Here is an 18576-nt window from a genome sequence, read left to right as displayed (position 1 = left end):
AGCTGCAGTGCTGTGATGCAGAGGGAGCTGTGGTCCACCGAGGTTTGGTGGCTTGTGGTTTGTTGGGTGTTTGCTTTCTGAATCTTCATTGATGTTTCTCTGTCCACTTCTCCTTTCTGAATAGTTAACCTCTGAGGGACAAGGACCCAGAAAGACTGGACCCCAAGCATGTTACCTTCCCATCCTCTGAATGGCCCGCAGAGGGACCGGGTAGCTGCTGTTTTGATTCCACTTTTCTGGTCCCCATTTCATGGCACGAAACACATCACAGAAAATTGCCAGTAGCACAGGTGGACACACGGTGGGACCCCTGAGCTTGTGAAAGACCCCACTGCCCACCTGACGACTCATCCCCTGGCCACCGACACTCGGGCAGGTGGAACTCCTTTCAGTTATTCAGGCATCATCATTGATGATACAAGCCCCCATCTGCTCAGGCTCTGTGGCTTGACTCATTTCATTGAATCCTTATGACAACCCGACGGGGCGGGGGCGGGTACCACTGTGACTCCCATTTTTACAGCCCAGGAAACTGAAGTGCAGAGAGAATTAAGCCACATGTCCAAAGTCCTACAGTCAGTGAGCAGTGGGGTTAGTATTTGAACTGAGATCAAATTCTAGAACCTTGACACTACACTGTTCTGTGGAAGTGCCCTTCTCGACACAGGAAGGTACTCAGAGATGTTTGCAGAACAGATGAATATTTTCTCGCGTGTCTGAATCTGTGCATTCCCTGTGTCTTGTGCTTGGCATGCTCTCCCTGCCCAGACCTCCTCCTTCACCTTGCCAGCACCCCTTCATGTCTCGGGTGCCGCCTCCTTCTGGAAGTCTTCCCCGACCATGCAGGCTGGGTTAGCTGCCCCTCCTCTGGGTTCTTCTGCTGCTGCCAGCCCCATTGTAGGTTTTGTTGACAGTCTGTCTCCCTCATTAGACAACAGGGAGTGGGTTTGTCTAACTCACTCCTGAATGCCCAGTGCCCCGTGGTTGATGAATGAATGAATGAATGAATGAGGGCAACACAAAACCTTTCTCGGCCAGCATGGTGGAGCCCCGGAGACCCTCACCTGTCCTTGGTGCTGCCCCCAGCTACCGTTTTGGTTGATCCTGGGCTGACTGACGGAGGACGTGGATTTCAGGCTGTCCCCGCCCCTTGCTTCTTGGTGGCTGGTGGGAGGGGCTGGGTGGTGATGCTGGCTGTCATGCTGGTCACGGAGGAGGGGCTCGGGCAGCGGGTTCTGCCGGGATCTCAGGGTCTAACTCTAGTCTGGGCGCTAAGGGGAAAGTTGGTGGTGGGTTCTCAAACAGGGGTCCGGGCCTGTGGTGGGCACCCGCCAGCGTGAGGGTGCCGTGGCAGAGTGCCCTGGGCGCCCGGTCCAGCCTCAGCGCTCTGCACTTTGGGCAGAGAGCGGGCGTGTGTTGAGGGGCACCACGGCCTGGGGGCAGTTTTGACAGATGGCCAGGTCCCAGGCTAAGAGGGCTCAAGCTCCAGTGGGCGTGGCAAGGAAGAAAAGAGCACGCAGGTGAGGGATGTTGCTGAGAAGTCAGTAGGAACGCGGACCGGGTGTGAGCGGGATGGAGGTTAGTGTTGACAAAGTCACCGTCACCGATCAGCCACCTCTGTGCCCGGCCTGATGACAGCAACCGTACGGGGGAGAAGCTGATCATCCCCGGTGCACGGGGGAGAATACTGAGGCTCAGAGCAAGGCTCCGGCCCACGGAGCTGGGATTTGTCCCGTGTCTGTCTGGCTCCCCAGCCAGGGAGGGCTCTCTGGGGCAGGAGGATGGGGGAAGTGGAGCGGGGTGAGCGGGGTAAGGAGGCTGGCCCTGCAGGCTGCCTTCGACCTTCCTTTCCGTCCTTCACGGCGCTGTTGGCCTGGGCTGTGGCCGTGGCGGGGCCTGGTGCAGGACACCAGCCTCTGGAGACCAGTGAGAGTGGAAGTGGCACAGGGCGGGTGTGGGTGGGCCGGTCCTGCCGTGGGTCGGGGGTACTGCAGGGGGCCTTGGCACCCCTTCTCCACCTGCCCCAGCTTGGGTCTGTGTTCCCAGAGAGCAGGGACTCCGGGGTCTGGGCTCCCAGAACAAGCCACCAACTGTCGGGTGCCCACAGGTGACACTGGGCTCCGCCAGGCGGGGAGGCAGGGGCTGGAGGGGATGAGGGGGCCTTTGTTTCCTTCTGTTTGTGTCAAGATGGGAATCAACTTCCTCCCTCTAAGGCGGCCTCCTCGAGGTGTAAGGGAAGGGCAGCCCCTGGCGGGTGCGGGTCTGCGGTCTGCCTTTGGGGGGTGGGGCACTTCCATGAGCCTCCACTTCGCCCCCCCCTTCCATCCCCCTCCTTCCTCCGAGCATGCTCTCCCACCAGACCTGGGTCGCTGAGCCGTGGTTAAATATTTGCTAACCGAGAACAGCTTTAAAGGCAGCTTTGTAAGGGATCCTGGCCGGCTCCTCCTGGTCCCACTGCCTTGCCCCAAAGCTGCCTTCGTGCTGGGAGACCCGGCTAGCCTCTACCCTGCTCAGCCTCTACCCTGCTCAGCCTCCCTCCCAGGCCTCCGGGGCCGCCATTCTGGCATCCGAAACTGGGTGACCTTCCACCGCAGGTTGTTCATTCAGCACTCATTTGTCGAGCACCTGTCTGGGCCAGACGTGAGCCTGGCGCTGGGTCTCTGCCTCCCACAGACAGTCACGGTGGTTGCAAAAACCACCAAGGCTGTGGTGGTGGAGACTTCGGGGCACTGGACTTGTCCTGGTGGGGGTGGTCCTGAGGAGGTGACGTCCAAGCCTGGGGAGGAGGGGGAGGAGATGGCCAGGCGGAGAGGGTGGGCTCTGGGAGAGGGTTCCAGGCCAGAGACCCCAAGAGCAGAGGCAGTTTTTCTCGCTGGGTGCTGAAACCCCAGACTCCTCTCCCCAGACTGCTCTCAGGAGGAGCTGGGCCACTGACAAGGCTACGGGGCCCTGGCTGCCTCCTCCCCACTCCCCCAGCCTTGGTTTCCCCATCTGTCCAGTGGAGAGCTTGGACTTCATCTCAGAGTTCCCTTCCCAGGTCCAGTGGCCTGTTATCAACGTATGTGCCTGGCCCACTAATGAGGGAACACGCTAGGGCAGGGGTTCCACAGGTGCTGAAGGTTAAGATCACAGCCACGAACCTTTATAAGGCTCACGTGGCCCTTTGTTAGCAGCAAAACCAACATCTCCTGAGGGCGCTTTAACTGTTAACGACAGAAGCTAACATCTCCCGAGGACCGCTAGTCACTGAGTGAGGAGGGAGGGGGAAACTATCACCTTATGCCCATTTTACAGACGAGGAAACTAAGGCCCAGAGAGGCCATTCTGAGCTCCGGGTTTGCTTCTTGCTTCGAGCTTGGCCCCAGAACACACCTGCCTCTGTGAGAAATCCACTCTCCTCTCCCAAGGCTGGTGCCGCGCTGGGCTCCTGGGATACAGACGTGACCGAGATGCCACCCTGACCTGGGGAGCTGCCAGGCGAGTGGGGAAATGTTGCCAGAGAGTCAACAGGGACTCCTGACCTGTGACTTGCACAGTTCTAGGTACTGGGGTAGAGTGGTGAACAGAGGCTGGCTTGGCTTCATGTCCTGGTTTTGCTCTTGCCTGTGTGATGTTGGGGAAATCACTTCATGTTTCTGAGCCTCTGTTTCCTCATCTATAAATGTGTTTAACAATAAATCTGGGTGAGGGTTGAATGAAATAATGTTGATGATAATTGCTAACATAGATGGGAGCTGCCTTCGTGCCTGGCATTGGGCTAAATGTTACATGCATTAGCTCATGCCCCACTTATTATTATAATTACGTGCAAATGGGATACTGCAAAGCATTGTGATGGAGGAGATGATGTCTGAGTAGGGCCCTGAAGTCTGGCTAAGAGTTTGAACTGTGGAAAAGAGGGGGAAGGGAGCTTCAGGCAGAGGGCACAGCACAAGTGAAAGCATGGAGGTGGGAAGGTGGGACATTGGGGAGGGAGGGAGGATTGAGATCCTGAAACTGATTTGGCGTGATGCGTTTGCGGGCGGCAGTGTGCCGGGCCCCGTGGCAGGTGCTGAGAATTCGGTGATGGATGAGCCTTGGTCTCTGGGGTCCGGCGAGATCCTTTACAAAGTGCTTCACGTGACTGTCTCCGGTATGTTTCCACCTCCCGGAGAGCCTGGGTTCGAGTCCCAGCTTGGATTTGGGGTTCTCCACTTGACAGCTGGCTGGCCTTGGACAAGCCACTGGGCCTCACAGCCTCTGTGTCCTCAGTGGGGGTGATACCTGTACCCACTTCCTAGGGCTGTTGCCAGCAGGGCTCAAAGTGTGGCAAATCCCCCCGCAGGGTGCTGGGCGTCCCCAGCCGGCATGGTGCTTCACCAGCTGTGTGAGGCCGGGTAGGCTCCTTAGCTGCCCCATGCTTCCGTTTCCCCCTCTGTCCTCGGGGGTGATGAGGACCCTGCTTCTCGGCGCTGTCTTGATGTCCCACGTGAAGCACGGAGCTGGCGTACTGTCAGGTGTCCATGGTTACCGGGCCTTGGCTGCTGGATTACGGAGTGAGGCTTTTCCTTGTTCATAACTGGCCCCAGGGGAGGGGTGACCCAGCAGAGGGTCCCCGCGGGGCACCTGAGGCCGGCAGGGAGGAAGCCTCGAGGTGGCAGCCACCTTCCCCAGGGGGAAGGACAGCATGGTGCACCTTCTCATGGCCCCGGGACCCAGCCGCGGCCCCGGGTCGGGCATGCCTTTCTGTGGTGAGGAATCTCGGGGGCGGGTGTGGAGCTGTGCTGCTCGGTGCGGGCGGCGGCTCCCCACCGGCGCGGGGGGGCCCTGGCTCAGGACCTCTGCCTCTGGCCTCTCACTCGGGGCTTCCTTCCTGTTCCTCCTTTGTGCCAGGTCCTGTCCCAGATGTGGTGGGTACTGCCTGGGCGTATCAGACAGGGCACAGGCCTTACCCACTGTGCAGTCAGCGGGGGTGGGGGGGGGGCGCTGGGCGGGGAGGTCCCACCCAGCCTGGGGACATCCCGGGGGAAGGGATGGTGCAGTGGAGAGTGAGAAGAGAGGGGTGTCCCTGACCCGGAGGGACCCCACGGGGAGGAAGGGCACCCAGGGGTCTAAGGGCACGCCGAGGACCTTGATCTTTGTCCTAAAGGCAGTGGGAACCATGGAAATTTTTGAGCAGGGGAGATTCAGGGTGGGAGTTGTACCAAAAAGATCCCCATGGTTCCTGTGTGTGGGAAGGATCAGAGGGGGCTGGGAGCCGAGGGCGTAGAAATTTGGAGGCCGTGGCAGGGGTAAGATGGGAGGGGCCTGGTGTGGAGGTGGGCTGAGCTGCACTGGCCTCTCGACCAGCCCCTGGTCAGCTAGGACGCCCACCTCACCCTGATGGCCTTGCGCGGGGGAGCAGGACACGGCTGGGGTGGGAATCCTCTTGGGTCCAGAAGTCGGATGGCCCTGGATCGGTCCCTTGCCCTCGCTGGGTGCTGTCCCCCTTCTGGACAAGGACTGGCCTGGGCGGGGGCACCCAGCTGTCCTGTCCCCTCCTGGCTCTGGTTCTGGCTCTGGCTCTGGCTCTGCAGGGTTCCAGCTGCTGGTTCAGGCTCTTCTCACGGGTGGGCTGCCAGGCCTCCTCTCCTGGCGGCCGATGGAGCCTGTCATTACCCGCCTCCTGCCGGCTTCCCCCCTGATTACAGGTCCTGAGCAGGAGCCGCGTCAGCCTTTCTGACGGTGGCCACCCACAGGGCCAGTGCTGTGAGGAGCCCCGGGGGCTGGCAGTCTGGAAGGTGGAGGTGAGATGCATTTGCCCAAACTTTTGTTCCCTGTTAACACTCAGACTGTTCTGGGTCCATATAATTTATAAGCTGTGTGTCCTTGGAGGAATCACTTAAACTCTCTGAATTTCAGTTTTCTTCTATGTAAAGTGGGGACAGCACATAGAATAACTCGTGTAATGTGCAGCGCCGTCCTGGGTCCAGAGGAGCTGCCGAGCAAGTGGCTGTTGCTGTTATGTGTTAGTAGCGATAATAGGGGGTGTTGAGCAGAAAGGCCCTGGGCTGGGCACTGAGGGCTGGCATGCCGACCTGGCTCTGTCAGGACATGCTGTGTGACCCTAGGGGAGTGTCTCCACTGCTCTGGACCTCAAGCTTTCCTGGCTGTCCCAGGCAGATGATGGAGATGGTGGTACTTCGGACAACTCTGTGACACAGGGAAACTCAGTCCCTGCCCCCACTCTGCCTCTGCTGTCCCTTTGGCTCTGGGGTGGGTGGGGTTGGTATCCCTGGTCGCCTCCCCCACCTTCCCGCCCCGGGGCCTGCTTCCTTGGGCTCTGGGAACCAGGCAGGCAGGTTGTGGCCCTGCCCCACCCTACAGGGTGCTGCCCTCCTGGTTTCAGTCGGCAAATCTCTCAGCCCTGAAACGGGGCTGGGCTCGTGGGTGAGGTGTGTCCCTGGAGCCCACTGGAGGGACCGGATGAGCCAGGCACAGGTCTGGCACAGTGCCCTCAGCTCGGGCCAATCCAGGGCTGGGACCAGCGTGAAGCCCCCACGGTTGGCACAGGGCTGATGTGATCTTGGCTGGAGAGCGTCCTCTTCGTCTTGGTGCCTTGTCAGTGTAGAGGGGGTCCCAGACCTGGGCTCAGATCCTGCCTCTGCTGCTTCCCGGCTGAGGGACTTGGCAGTTCTCTGGGGCTCCGTCTCCTCGCCTTAAACATTCCTCCAATTCAGACACCACCTCCCCAGGGCTGAGTTGAGGATTGGGGGGATGATCCAGGTAAGAGGCTTAGCACAGGTATGGCGTGTGCTGGGCTTGGGAGGGCCATGAAAAGGCAAAGCATCTCCTTAGCTTGGCACTGGAGGCTCTTGGAATGTACCTTTCTGGGCCCTTTCTCCGAGGACCTCTGTACTCCTTCCTCCCATCCTCAGCTCAGCAAGCCCCTTCTTTCTGAGCACAGTGGCCCCCAGAGTAACCAGGGAACTTCAGGCCACCTTGGGGCCTCCCCAGTTCTTGCCCAGCCCCTGCTCTCTGAGTGCAGGAAGTAGTGTGATCCTAATGCTGTCAGTTTGGAAAATCAGAGATTAACATTCTTCTGGCTGCCTTGACTGCTGGTGGTGCTGGTTCTGGGGTTGGGCCGGGCCAAGCCAGGGTTTGCTCCGCCTGTTTCAAGGGCCTCTCCCTGGGTTAGAGGAACCTTAGACAAGAGGCACTTTACAGGAGCCCCCATTAGCAACATGCCTTCTCCTTGCCAGGGTGAAGTACATTATGCTCGTTAGCCCATTGATCTTCTTATAACCTGATCAGGAAGATACTGTTGTGCTGTTTTGCAGAGGGGGAAACAGAGGCTCAGAGAGGGGAAGTACCTTGGCCAAGGTCACACAGCTAGTTGGTAGCAGAGCTGGAACTTGAGCCCAGAGCCTGAATGCCCAGTGGAGATGGTGCCGTGTTTGCAGGTGGGGGTGATGCTGGGTCTTGCTGCACCCCCAGTTCTTCTGTCCAGCCCAAGGGGGCTGTGGTCAGCTTCCACTCAGAGCTGACTCACCAGCAGCTCAGAAATGGTGCTGAGGGCTTCCCTGGTGGCACAGTGGTTGAGAATCCGCCTGCCAATGCAGGGGACATGGGTTCGAACCCTGGTCTGGGAAGATCCCACATGCCGCGGAGCAACTAAGCCTGTGCGCCACAACTACTGAGCCCGCGTGATGCAACTACTGAAGCCTGCACGCCTAGAGCCCATGCTCCACAACGAGAGAAGCCACCGCAATGAGAAGACTGTGCACTGCAATGAAGGGTAGCGCCCGCTCGCCACAACTAGAGAAAGCCTGCGCGCAGCAACAAAGACCCAACATGGCCAAAAATAATTTAAATAAATAAAATAAATAAATTTATAAAAAAAAAAAAAAAGAAAGAAATGGTGCTGAGGCCAGCATCCCAGTCAGCTCCTGGGGAGAGCCCAGCACTGATTAGATCATCTTTGAGATTTTAGATCAGCTGAGCCAATAGGGACCCACCCACCCATTTTGCAAGTAGGAAGATCGAGGTCCACAGAAGATTGACACATGAGGACCCAGTAGGAGTGAAGTTTCCCTGCCAGCTCTGACCAGGTAGGGGCTGGAGAGCCCAGACTTCAGTCTTGGCTCTTACTCACCAGCTGTGTGACCTTGGGAAAGTCATTTTGCCTTTCTGAACCTTGATTTCCTCATCTGTAGAATGGGGATTGTAAAGCCTGTGTTGCCTGCCTCTAGGGAATAGGCAGAGATCCAGCAAGAAAGTGTAGGGCAGAGCCTTGGAAATTGTGTTGGGAATGAAGAGGCTTTACGAGGTGGGGGAATGTGTAGGCTTTGATGTGAGACTAGGTTTGAAACCTACCTCTTTCCCCTTTTAGGCTGAGTGTCTTTTTTGTTTTTTTGGCTGTGCTGCACTTAATGGGATTTTAGTTCCCCAAGTAGGGATCGAAGCGGGGCCCTCAGCAGTGAGAGTGTGGAGTCCTAACCACTGGACTGCCAGGGAATTCCCTAGGCTAAGTGTCTTTCAGAAGGTCTCCAAGTCACCCTGAGCCTCAGTTTCCTTATCTATAAAGTGGGGGTGACACTCTATCAGCATTACCTGAGCTGTTGAACAGACACAAGTCCTCAGTGGAAAGGCACCCCAGTCAACTCTGGGAGTTAGTTCTGGGGGCAGAGTCAGGAAGACTGGCTGGTAAGGAGGTCCCTCTGGGTCACCCTCGATGGTCCCAAAGGGTACAGGCTTTGGAGACATGGTTCCAGTCATCCGGGGGGCAGAGCCATCCTAAGAACCAGAGATACAGATGCAAGATCCCTTAGTCAACCAGCTCGCCAAAAGACTCCAAAACAGCCCTTGGGGCGGCGGGCAGGGAGAGAGAGGTTGAGAGAGCCAGAGAGAGTGAGAGAGAATGAGTGTGTGTGTGTGTGTGTGTGTGTGTGTGTGTGTGTGTGTGTGTGTGTGTGTCGGGCCCTGCCTCTGAGTGGGATGAGCTTACCTCCTAATTCTGCAGGCTGGCAAAGGGGCACAAGAGGGGCCAGCGATTGGTTCTGGGCTCTCGCAGAGGCTGAAGATTATGCCAAGGGAACCCCACCAGGGTCAGGTGGGAACCTGGGTTCCTGCGTGGTCCTTGCACCCGTCCAGGTGTTCCCACCCCCTTACCCTTGCCTGCGCAGTTCCTTCCTCCTAGGGAGCGCTCCCTTTTTCAGGTCTTTGTTGAAGACCTACCGATCCTTATCATTATTATTATTTTGTGATTCTCTTCCTGCTTCTTTTTTAAAAAAAGTCTTTATTGGATTTTTTCAAACTATGAAAGTTATACCTGCTAATAAAACTTTCAAACAGTCCTTACTGTTGTTATAAGCTGAACATGATGGTTATGATTAGTAGTAACATTTATGGAGGTCCTGAACTGGACCCATCTGTTATGCCCATTTTACAGATGGGGAACTTGAGGCTCTGAGAGAGCTAGGCAGCTTGTGGGGCTGGGTCTTCAGAACTGGGATTCTGACCTCACAGGGCCTGGGGCTGGAGGGCAGGCTCCATCAGTACCCCCCTACCTTCTTATCCTAGAGCATCTGGGTCTGAGTGCAGGAAAGGAGGGAGGATGTGTGAGAAAGCGTGGAGAGTGGGTGAGGCCGGCACTCACCCTCAGACTGCTCCAGCTCAGCCTCTCTCCGTAGCTCCCAGCAGCAACTGCATCGCTATAACTAGCCAGGGCCTCCCAGTTCCGGGGCCAGGGACCCCTGCCGTCAGCCCTGCCTCTGGAGATGGGCCACAACCTACTTCTCCTCTGCCCACTGCGAGGAGGGATGCCCTGTGGGGCCCTGTGGACGGTGGTCAGAGCCGGGACCAGGAGGGGGCCAGCAGGCTGTGGCTAGAGCCCCGGCTGCCTCGGTCTGGCTCTGCGGCCTCAGGTGAGCCCCTCACCCTCTCTGGCTCACAGTCCCCTTTGGGGTGATGAGGCCCTGAATCCCTGGCATGTGGTGTCTCCCGACGCCTTGGGAAGAAGCAGGAAGAGCTGGTACAGGTGGGTGTGGAGGAGAGAGGGGCGCCTGAGGCCTCGGGGACCACCCGTGGACACCCAGGCAGGGATTCGAGTCAATAAACCCCTCTGGCAGCTCCAGGGAGATCACCGCTGCAGGGTGGCGAGGAGGGAGAGAGTGGGGTGCTGAGCAGGCCTTGCAGGGAGGGGCTGCCTGGGCCGTGGCCCCCGAGCTCAGCAGGCAGAAGGAGCCTCTCCAGGGCTGCAGTGCCGCCTGCATCCTCCTCCGCAGCGTCCGGCCGGAGAGGCTGCTGGGGGACTCTGTTCGGGGCTCCTCCTCTGGGAGCCCTTTGTTCCCGGAGGGGACTGGACCCCCTCCCCCACCTGCCTCTCCGAGGTCTTCCAGCCCTGACACCTAGGCCCCCCTGCACAGCCCCCCGAGTCCTCATCCTCTGCCTTCCTGTGGCACTTCCTCTGTACCAGCACGTGGCAGTTCCTCCCAAGCTGTCTTAGGACATCTCTCAAGAATGTGCTCCGGGCTGCCAAGAAGCCATCCCGCGGCCCTCTTCCCTCACGGTCTTCCCTTTCCAGCGCTCCCTCTGCTGCCAAACCTCAGCTGAGCTACCCAGTTCCCTGGCGCTCCCGGGACCCTCCTCCTAGCCCCTAACCTCTCACCCGGCGAGTGGCAGCGTCCGCAGCCCCTGGGGCGTGGCGTGGAGTGGGCACTCAGTAACCGCTTGGTGAGTGGGCGGCCCCCTTGCTCAGCCCCTGCCTGTGCCAGGCCCACCCTCCCGGGGTTTGCACTCAGTCCTTAGATAGAGACCAGCCTCCCTCCCTATCCCAATCCATTCGGCTCCCAGGTTGGAGAGCAGATTTGGGTACTGAGAGACCCCACACTGTCTGATCTGTTTGGTTCTGGAATCTCAGGTAGCAAAGAGTTTATCTGAAAACAGGTCCAGGTCTATATGGTTCTCGAGTTTGGGTAGCAAGGCATGCCTGTGATGGCGGTTGGGTGAAATCAGGGCTGCTGCAGTCTGTTTGGGGGTGCAGCGCCCATGAGGCTGTCTTCTCGTTTCCTACTCCTTTGAGTGAGGCAACCCATATTTCTGCCCGTACCCTCTCCCCTCTCCACCCTCTGCCGGGTGACTTCTCCTCTCCCACTCCTCGTGCCCTCTACTGCTGGACCCTGCTCCCACAGCATCACTTGGATAACTTTTCTGCATCCCAACATGAGAGGTCAGGAATGAATTTCCTTCTTGCCTCCTACTCTGCCCCTCTCAGTCTGGATGCATCAGGCCTGTCAGTCTCACCTTCGTTTTCTGTCTCCATCTGGGTCAGCTCGTTCTCTTTTTCACTTCCTCGGCCTCCCCTGGCTTCCTCTTCAACCCACAGTCCCGCCCAACGTGGGCCTTGGTGTGCCCCTCGATGGGGCGATGCCTGGGCCTTCTGGCTGGGCCCTTCCCTGCCAGGACGTGATGTCTGGGCTTCGCTGACCCGGCAGCTGAGAACATGCTGTGAGTCAGACAGACCTGGGTTTGAGTCCCGACACAGGATGGCAGCTTCCTCCTGGGCCTGGCTTCCCACGCATCAGGGCATATTCTAGCCCTTCTGGAAGTAATGCTGTGTCTGAGGCTGGGTGCATCAGGACTGAGTCAGGCATCCTAGAGCTGTTGCTGAAGGACCCTTGAGATCCGAGGGCCAAGCCTACCCATCCTGCGTGCTGGGACAGTGCCCATTGGCTGTCCGGCTGTTTGAGGCAGAGCTGGGGCAAAACCCTGGGCTGGAGGCTGAGAACCCGGCTCTCCAATGCTGGGTCTGCAAGCCTCCGCATCCCTAAAATGCGAAAACAATAGCACTGACTCCCTAGGGCTTTTGTGAAGATTCTTTGAGATCCTGCATGTGAAACTTGCCCACCCACTGGCTTGGGTTAGCACTCAATAAAAGGGAGCGATTATGATGACGATTACATGTTTTATCAATATCGTTGTTGTCTACGGTCCTGTTTTCTCTGTTTGGCTCCAGTGCATTACCTCGTCTTCCCCGACCCCCAGCCCGCCTCATCATTTTTCAAAACAATTCCCGTGGTGTTCGAGAGAGTTCTGGTTGTTTATAGTTTTTAAAAAATAGGCATTCAAAGCAAATTCCTCATTTGTTCTCCCCTTCCTCCCCCCACACAGAATCTGAACAGACACTAACTGATTCCAGGAAAGGGGAGCACAGGCCTGTAGAGAGGGACCCATGGGCTGAGCTGCCTCTAGAAGGAGTGGAGGGAGTGGGCCTGCCCGAGACCCTAGGTGTGGGATGTGCCACCTGCTCTCAGCCTTCCTCCCCAGCCACCACCTCCTGGCTGGGCCCCAGGACTGCATTCCAGTTATGCCACTCACTAGCTGTGTGACCTTGTGCCAGTGACTTAACCTCTCTGAGTCTCGGTGTCCTCCTCTGTAACTGGGGATAACACCAGCCGTACCCCATAGAGCTATTGAGAGGACTAAATGAAATGCTGTCCTAGCTGGGTGCCCTCGGTATCCAGAGGCCAGCCATGGGAGGGACGGCGTCACATCAGCCCCTTCTCCTCTGAGAAAGGACCAGGTCTTTGGAACCTGGAATCCAAGACTGTCCAAGGTGGTAGGGCCTGTCCATTATTGAGTCTGGTCCTCACAGTGTGCAGGGGGAAACTGAGGCCCAGAGAGGGGAGCCGCACAGTGGGTCAGCACGAACCCCAGGTCAGGACTCGAGCTGCAGCTACTCAGGACTGGGAAGCCTTGCCCAAGGAGAAGGCGCCCTCGGCATGGGTTACAGCCCTCTCTGGATCTCAGTTTCTTCATCTGTAAATGGGGATGCCCAGGCAGCATGTGCTGGGCCTGCGCTGGCGCCCCAGTACTCTCCTTCTCTGTTCAGAAACTGCTTTAGCCGAAGAGAGAAGCAAACAGCCAGTGAAAGCAAAGGGGATGTTAACTTGGTAGATGAGTTGATTTTAGAATGTTTATTTTTTTATTGTGAAAAGAATCATGCTCATAAAATAGTTCAAATGCTATACAAGTGAATAAAGCAGAAAATGAAATTTGCTCTGTGCTTCTCATTCCCACACCCACATGCGCCGCCCTTAACAGCCTGGAGTGCTGCCTTCTGGACCTCTTTCTGGAGGTCTCCAAGCATAAATAACTCATACGCACACACAGGAATAATTTTAAATGAGATGATATTCAGTGTGGGATTCTGTAGTACTGTTTTCTTTACGTGGCAGAGTACGGACACCTTCCCTTTGTTGGTACCTGTACCTAGGTCCCCTTAATCTTCTGACCGTCCTGGGTGAACTGCTAGGTATTGAATCATTCCCCACGTGCACAATTGGCTTGTTTCTGGTGATTTCTGGTGCATAGATGCCTGCTGTCCTAGTGCGAGTTCTGTGGGCTGGATTCCTACAGGAGCAAGTGCAACATCGAAGGGCACCCATGGTCCCTTGGAACTGTGCACGCAGCTGTGGTCCCCCTCCAAAAAGGCCGTCCCAACTTCCCGCTCCCCCAGATCTGGTTAAGGTGCCTGTTCTCGTCCTGGCTGGTCCTGGCTGGTCTGACAGGGGAAAACGGAATCTTGGTTCCGCTTGCGTTTGTTTGCTGGCTGGTGAGGCTGAGTGTCTTTTCACATGTCTGTTGGTTTCTTGTGTCTTTGGTGGTTTCTCTGTCAGGGTCATTGCCCCTTTCCCCGCCCAGAGGCTCACCCACGTGTGTGTGGGAAATGCACCACCCCTACCAGGAATGCAGTGCAGATGCAAACACGGAGCTCTTGCGGACGATTCTATGAACTGGGATTTGGGGGAAGGCGGGTGCCCCTCCCTGGGGCAGGGTTGCTGCCCGGAAACAACTGCACCAACCTCACGGCCCCTTTGTCCCTCCCTTTCAGAGAAAACCGGGAAGATCCTGACGGAGTTCCTCCGCTTCTACGAGGACCAGTATGGTGTGGCCCTCTTCAACAGCATGCGGCATGAGATCGAGGGCACCGGGGCGCCACAGGCCCAGCTGCTCTGGCGCAAGGTGAGAGGCGCTGGGCCAGGGGCAGGGCGGCCTCCGTGGCCTCGGTTTCCCGTTGTTGCTGGATGGTCTCTAAGGGCCGCACCCGGCTTCTGAATAGGCAGGTGACCTGGTGGTGGTGTCGAGGCCCCTTTAGCACTGTGGGCGACTCCCCCCGGGCCAGCCCCTCCGTCAGCAGAGCTGGGGCTCTGAGTCATCTTGACAGGCCTGGTCCAAGCCCAGCTCCTTCTCTTACGGTCTGTGTGCCCGCGAGCTAATTCCCTCACCTGTGGGGCCTCAGTGTCCTCCTCTGTAAAGCCAGGTGAGCACGCCTCCCGCACCTGGCGGCTGGGTGCCTGGGCTGGGCGGGTGTGGCTGACACTGGCATCATCCCTGGCCTTGTCATTGTCCCGTTATCAGTGGTAGGATTATGTTTGCACCGTAAATAATTGTCCAGTGAGGACTGGAGGCTGCCCGGCTCCAGCCTGGGGGTCAGCATGGGCCGGAGGAGGCGAGGGAGCCTCTCCTGGGGAGGGGATCCTGTGGCCGGCCCTGGCAGGGGCCTGGGGATGGGAATGGCGCCGAGGAAGTGCGGGACTAGCCGGGGCCCTGGTGGGGCTCTGGGTTCCCGGCTGGGAGCCGCCAGGCCTGGGTCTGAGCACCTGGGGTGAGAGGCCAACCCTTGCTCCTCTGGGGGTGCTGCAGGGGCCCTGTGTGAGCCCAGGGAAGTCCTGTTTGAGGGCACTGCACGTCCCCTTACTTGGGTCATTCCCTTTCAGTGACCTTCACCCTCTGCCCACTGGATGGCCGGGCAGGTGGCAGAGGGAGGGGTGATGAGGAGGAAGGGTGCCAGCCCCACTCCTCTGCAGGTGGCCCGGCCCTGGAGTGGCTGAGTGGCAGCACAGAGGCTACTTATTCCTGGCTGGTGGCCCCTGGCAGAGCGCCCAGCAGCTTCTCTCTGGCGATCAGATTGGCCAAGCTGGTCCCTCCGGAAGTGGTGTCTGAACCTGGTCAGCCAGCCAACCCCAGTGCCTGGAGCTCAGGGCATTCGTGGCTGAAATTCCATGGTTGGTGGGCTGTGAAGTCGCCCTTGCTCACCTCGCCACAGCTTCCGCCCCCAGTCCTGTCGCCTTCTTCGGGGCTGCCCGGGTCATCCTGTGCTCAGCCTTCGAGGGGCCGGGGGCAGTGCCGTAGCTGAGGGATGGAGGCTGGAACCCTGTGGTCTGGTGGGAAAGAACTCGGGGGGCCTTGGGTTCAAATCCTCTTATTAACTGGTGGCCTGGGCCATTGATGTAAGCTTCAGGGCTGTTTCCTCATCTGCCAAATGGGTACGTCCTGCATAGAGGAGGATGAGGATTCAGTGAGAGGACCGATGGGGGTGTGAGTCCCCACCACTGGGTAACCTCAGACACGTGGCTTCGCCTTGCCGAGCCTGTTTTTCTGTCTGTGAAATGGTGCCCAGAGTGAAGAGTCATGGGCCAGAGGAGAGAGCAGCTTTGTGGAGGGGGCGGGCATCACATGGCGCTCGGAAGGCTAGGTGGGATTCAGATTATTGGGAAGGCGTCTCTGGAAGGGGGAACGGTGTGGACAGGGGCGTGGGCATAGCGGGGTGCGCAGGGGGCGACAGGAGGGGGCAGAGCAGAAGGAAGAGCCCGCAAAGGCCCCACTGGGAGTTGATTCATGCCACTCCCCGCCCTCCCCCAAAACCAAGGGACTAAAGATGTCCCTGTTTATCATGAGACCAAAGGGGTGGGAGCTGGCATCACTTGACCAGGCTTTGAGGATTTGTTACCCTTTGGTGTCATCTCAGCAGGAGGAACGGCTGGAGGTGTCAAGTCAGTGGGGTGGGAGAGCTGCCATTGAGACTAAAGGATTCCGCCGAGAGACAGGCCCCCTACTCGGGACACACACTGACTGTGACGGGTCAGGTGCTGGGGCCACGCTGCCCTTGCTGCCCCCAGACACTCAGGGAGACAGTAAACAGCCCTTTACACGATAAAGTGGGCGCTGTGAAGGAGATGACAGGGTGGACTCGGACAGTGGGGCCTGACTTGTCTGGGTGGCCCAAGAGGGCTTCCTGGAAGAAGGGCCATCTCAGTGGAAGACCTGATGGGAGAAGGAATGTCAGACCATGGGAGTGGCACGTGCAGAGGCCCGAAGCTGAGCCTTTAAATGGCTGGCCCAGGGTGGTGGAAGCAGGACTCAAGCCAGGTTCCAGATTCCTGACCAAAGTCTCTTTTTGTCTTGACCCCCAGCCTGCCTGGGGTGAAGGGTAGGTCAGGGCTGTGTGTCAGAGCCTCTCAGAGCATCACACGTCCCTTTGATTTGGGGCCCAGAAAAGACTGGTCTCCTGATGTCATGGCAACCTCCCGACCCTGTGACAGCAGATGTGGCCTGGCCTGGGTATCTGGCAGGAGCACACCTGTGTAATAGGAAAGATGGCCTTGGACCCAGCCCAGGTGAGCTGCTTCCAGTGGGCAGAACTGGAATTGCTCCCCTATTTGGAAGGAGATGTCACAGGCAACCTGGGTCCCAATAACCTAAGACAGAAATGGGTTTGCCTGACGCACTAAGCATTTACTCTGCATAAGAAACGCCTTTAACACCCACAAGGTTGAGTATTTGTGGTAAGAAAACAGAAGTAACATGTAAGCAGGAAGAGTAAGATGAAATCACCCACAATCCCTGAAAAGGAGGAATTTTGGTCCCATTTTGTCATTCAGTAAACTGACCATCGTGAGGCTAAGTCATGATAACAGTATAATACTAGAAATCATCATCATCATCACATAAATTGTTTTTGGTAGAAATAATAATGCAGGCACTTCCCTGGTGGTCCAGTGGTTAAGACTCTGCACTCCCAATGCAGGGGACACGGGTTCGATCCCTGGTCGGGGAAGTAAGATCCCACCTGCTGCAAGGTGCGGCAAATAAATGAATAAATAAATGACATTTCCTCTTAAAAAAAAAAAAGAAATAATAATACAATAACAATACAATTAATAATAATACAAGTAATAGTAATAATAAAAACAGCAGTCCTTTTGTGTGGGCACTGCTCATACAGCCAGTACGACACTGCTCGGAGGGATTGTGGTTTAGTCCCGTCCCCATCCCAGATGTGGACACTGAGGCTTGGCCAGGTGGAGTCACCTGTCTGGGCTCCCGTGCTGCGGGCCGTGGAGCTGGGACTGGAACTCGGGCTGTCGGAGCCTGGAGACTGTGCTCTAACCATTCACCATTTACCCAAGATGCCCATCGTGGCATCAGAGAGCTTTGCAGAGTCCAGAATATTTGGCCTGGGCCGTCGGGTTCCATTTCGTTTCCTGCAGACCTTCCAGTGGACACGTGACTCTGCCATTTGAAGGTCATAAAAATAAAACCCAAACCCACACCACCTACCCATCACGGGCTGTCCCAGGATCTAGGGGTGGACTTGGGGGCGCTGCTGAGCCCCACTTGCCCGGGCAGGCCCGCCTGGGTGGTGAGCTTGTGCCCTCAGCCTCCCACCGGCCAAGCCTGGGCTCCGGCTCTAAGCAGAGAGGAAGACTGCAGACCGGGGGCCTGGGGGTGGGAGTGAGAGTCTGACCAGGGCGTTGGGAGAGCTCTGTCTGCTCTTTTCTTTCTAGGAGACATGGAGATTCAAGAGCTGGGTTGAGAGTAGGCCCCAGTCTAAATATAGACCACTGAGCCCAGCTTTGTGACTTGGGCAAAGCCCACTGTGTGTGTGTGGGGGGAGAGGTGCGTGGTAGGGGGAACCGTTTTCTTTTCCTGTAAATATTTTTATCCCTGGGTAGGAAGCAGTCTTCAGGGGCCTATTGTTTGAGTACAATAGGCCCTCATTTTCCAAGAATGTTTTGGCATTTCCCCTTGAAGAGTGGCGGGAGGTTGCTGGGGAGAGGAGGCTGCGTGTGAAGGGAGAGGGCTGGGGGGTGAGGATGCCTTGGGAGGGGCCGCTCACCTCTGACTCCAGCTGCGGGGCAGACCCAGAAGCCGAGCGAGGAAGCTAGGAAGGGTTAGGCACCATTAAGACCAATATCAATACTTTCTCCCTTTTTTACACATGATGCATGTTTCTTTTTGCAGAAGGCACCGTATTTGTTGTAGAACAGATAGAAGCTGCTGAGAAACAGGAACACTTGACTCCCCGAGCTCCTCCCATCCAGGGGGAGGGCTGCTCCCTTGTGGCCTCTGTCTCTCCTTTCCTGAAGCTTCCCAGTGCGGGTCTGCTCAGGAAGCACTCGCTCCGGGACGGCCACCCCTCCCCCTCCTGAAACAAGTCACCCCTCCCCCTCCCCAAATAAGTCAGCCCCAGGAGCTGGAGAATGACACTGACAGTAACCTCAATAGTGGTCATGGTGGCTCCGCATATCGTACTGCCTGCCAGGTGCCGACTGCCTGCATGATCTTTGCACAGAATCCTCGAGATACCTCGGTGAAGTCGGTGCTATCATTGTCCCATTTGACAGATGAGGAAACTGAGGCTCAGAGAAGTGATGTGACAGGCGTGAAGTCACACTGAGTCAGCGGTCGAGTCAAAGCTAGGGCTTTGCAGGAAGGTCTGGGCGTTTCTGCTGCCCACACTGGCCACTAGTCCGCCAGGATGCTGGTCAGATG

The 18576-nt window shown here is 57.3% G+C and overlaps 1 protein-coding gene across 1 annotated transcript in view; it reads left to right on the top strand.

Annotated features, from left to right (window-relative positions):
* NIBAN2 (niban apoptosis regulator 2) overlaps positions 1-18576 on the top strand; it is a 50399-nt gene that overhangs the window by 16414 nt on the left and 15409 nt on the right. Inside the window, exon 2 of the mRNA XM_036854405.1 lies at positions 13853-13983. Within this exon, the coding sequence (XP_036710300.1) occupies positions 13853-13983 (131 nt within the window). The remainder of the gene's footprint in view (positions 1-13852; positions 13984-18576) is intronic.

This window comes from Balaenoptera musculus, chromosome 6 (genome assembly GCF_009873245.2).
Source record: "Balaenoptera musculus isolate JJ_BM4_2016_0621 chromosome 6, mBalMus1.pri.v3, whole genome shotgun sequence".
Classification (NCBI taxonomy): Eukaryota; Metazoa; Chordata; class Mammalia; order Artiodactyla; family Balaenopteridae; genus Balaenoptera; species Balaenoptera musculus.
Note: the sequence above shows the minus strand (reverse complement) of the source record. Positions and strands in the feature narration are given on the sequence as shown.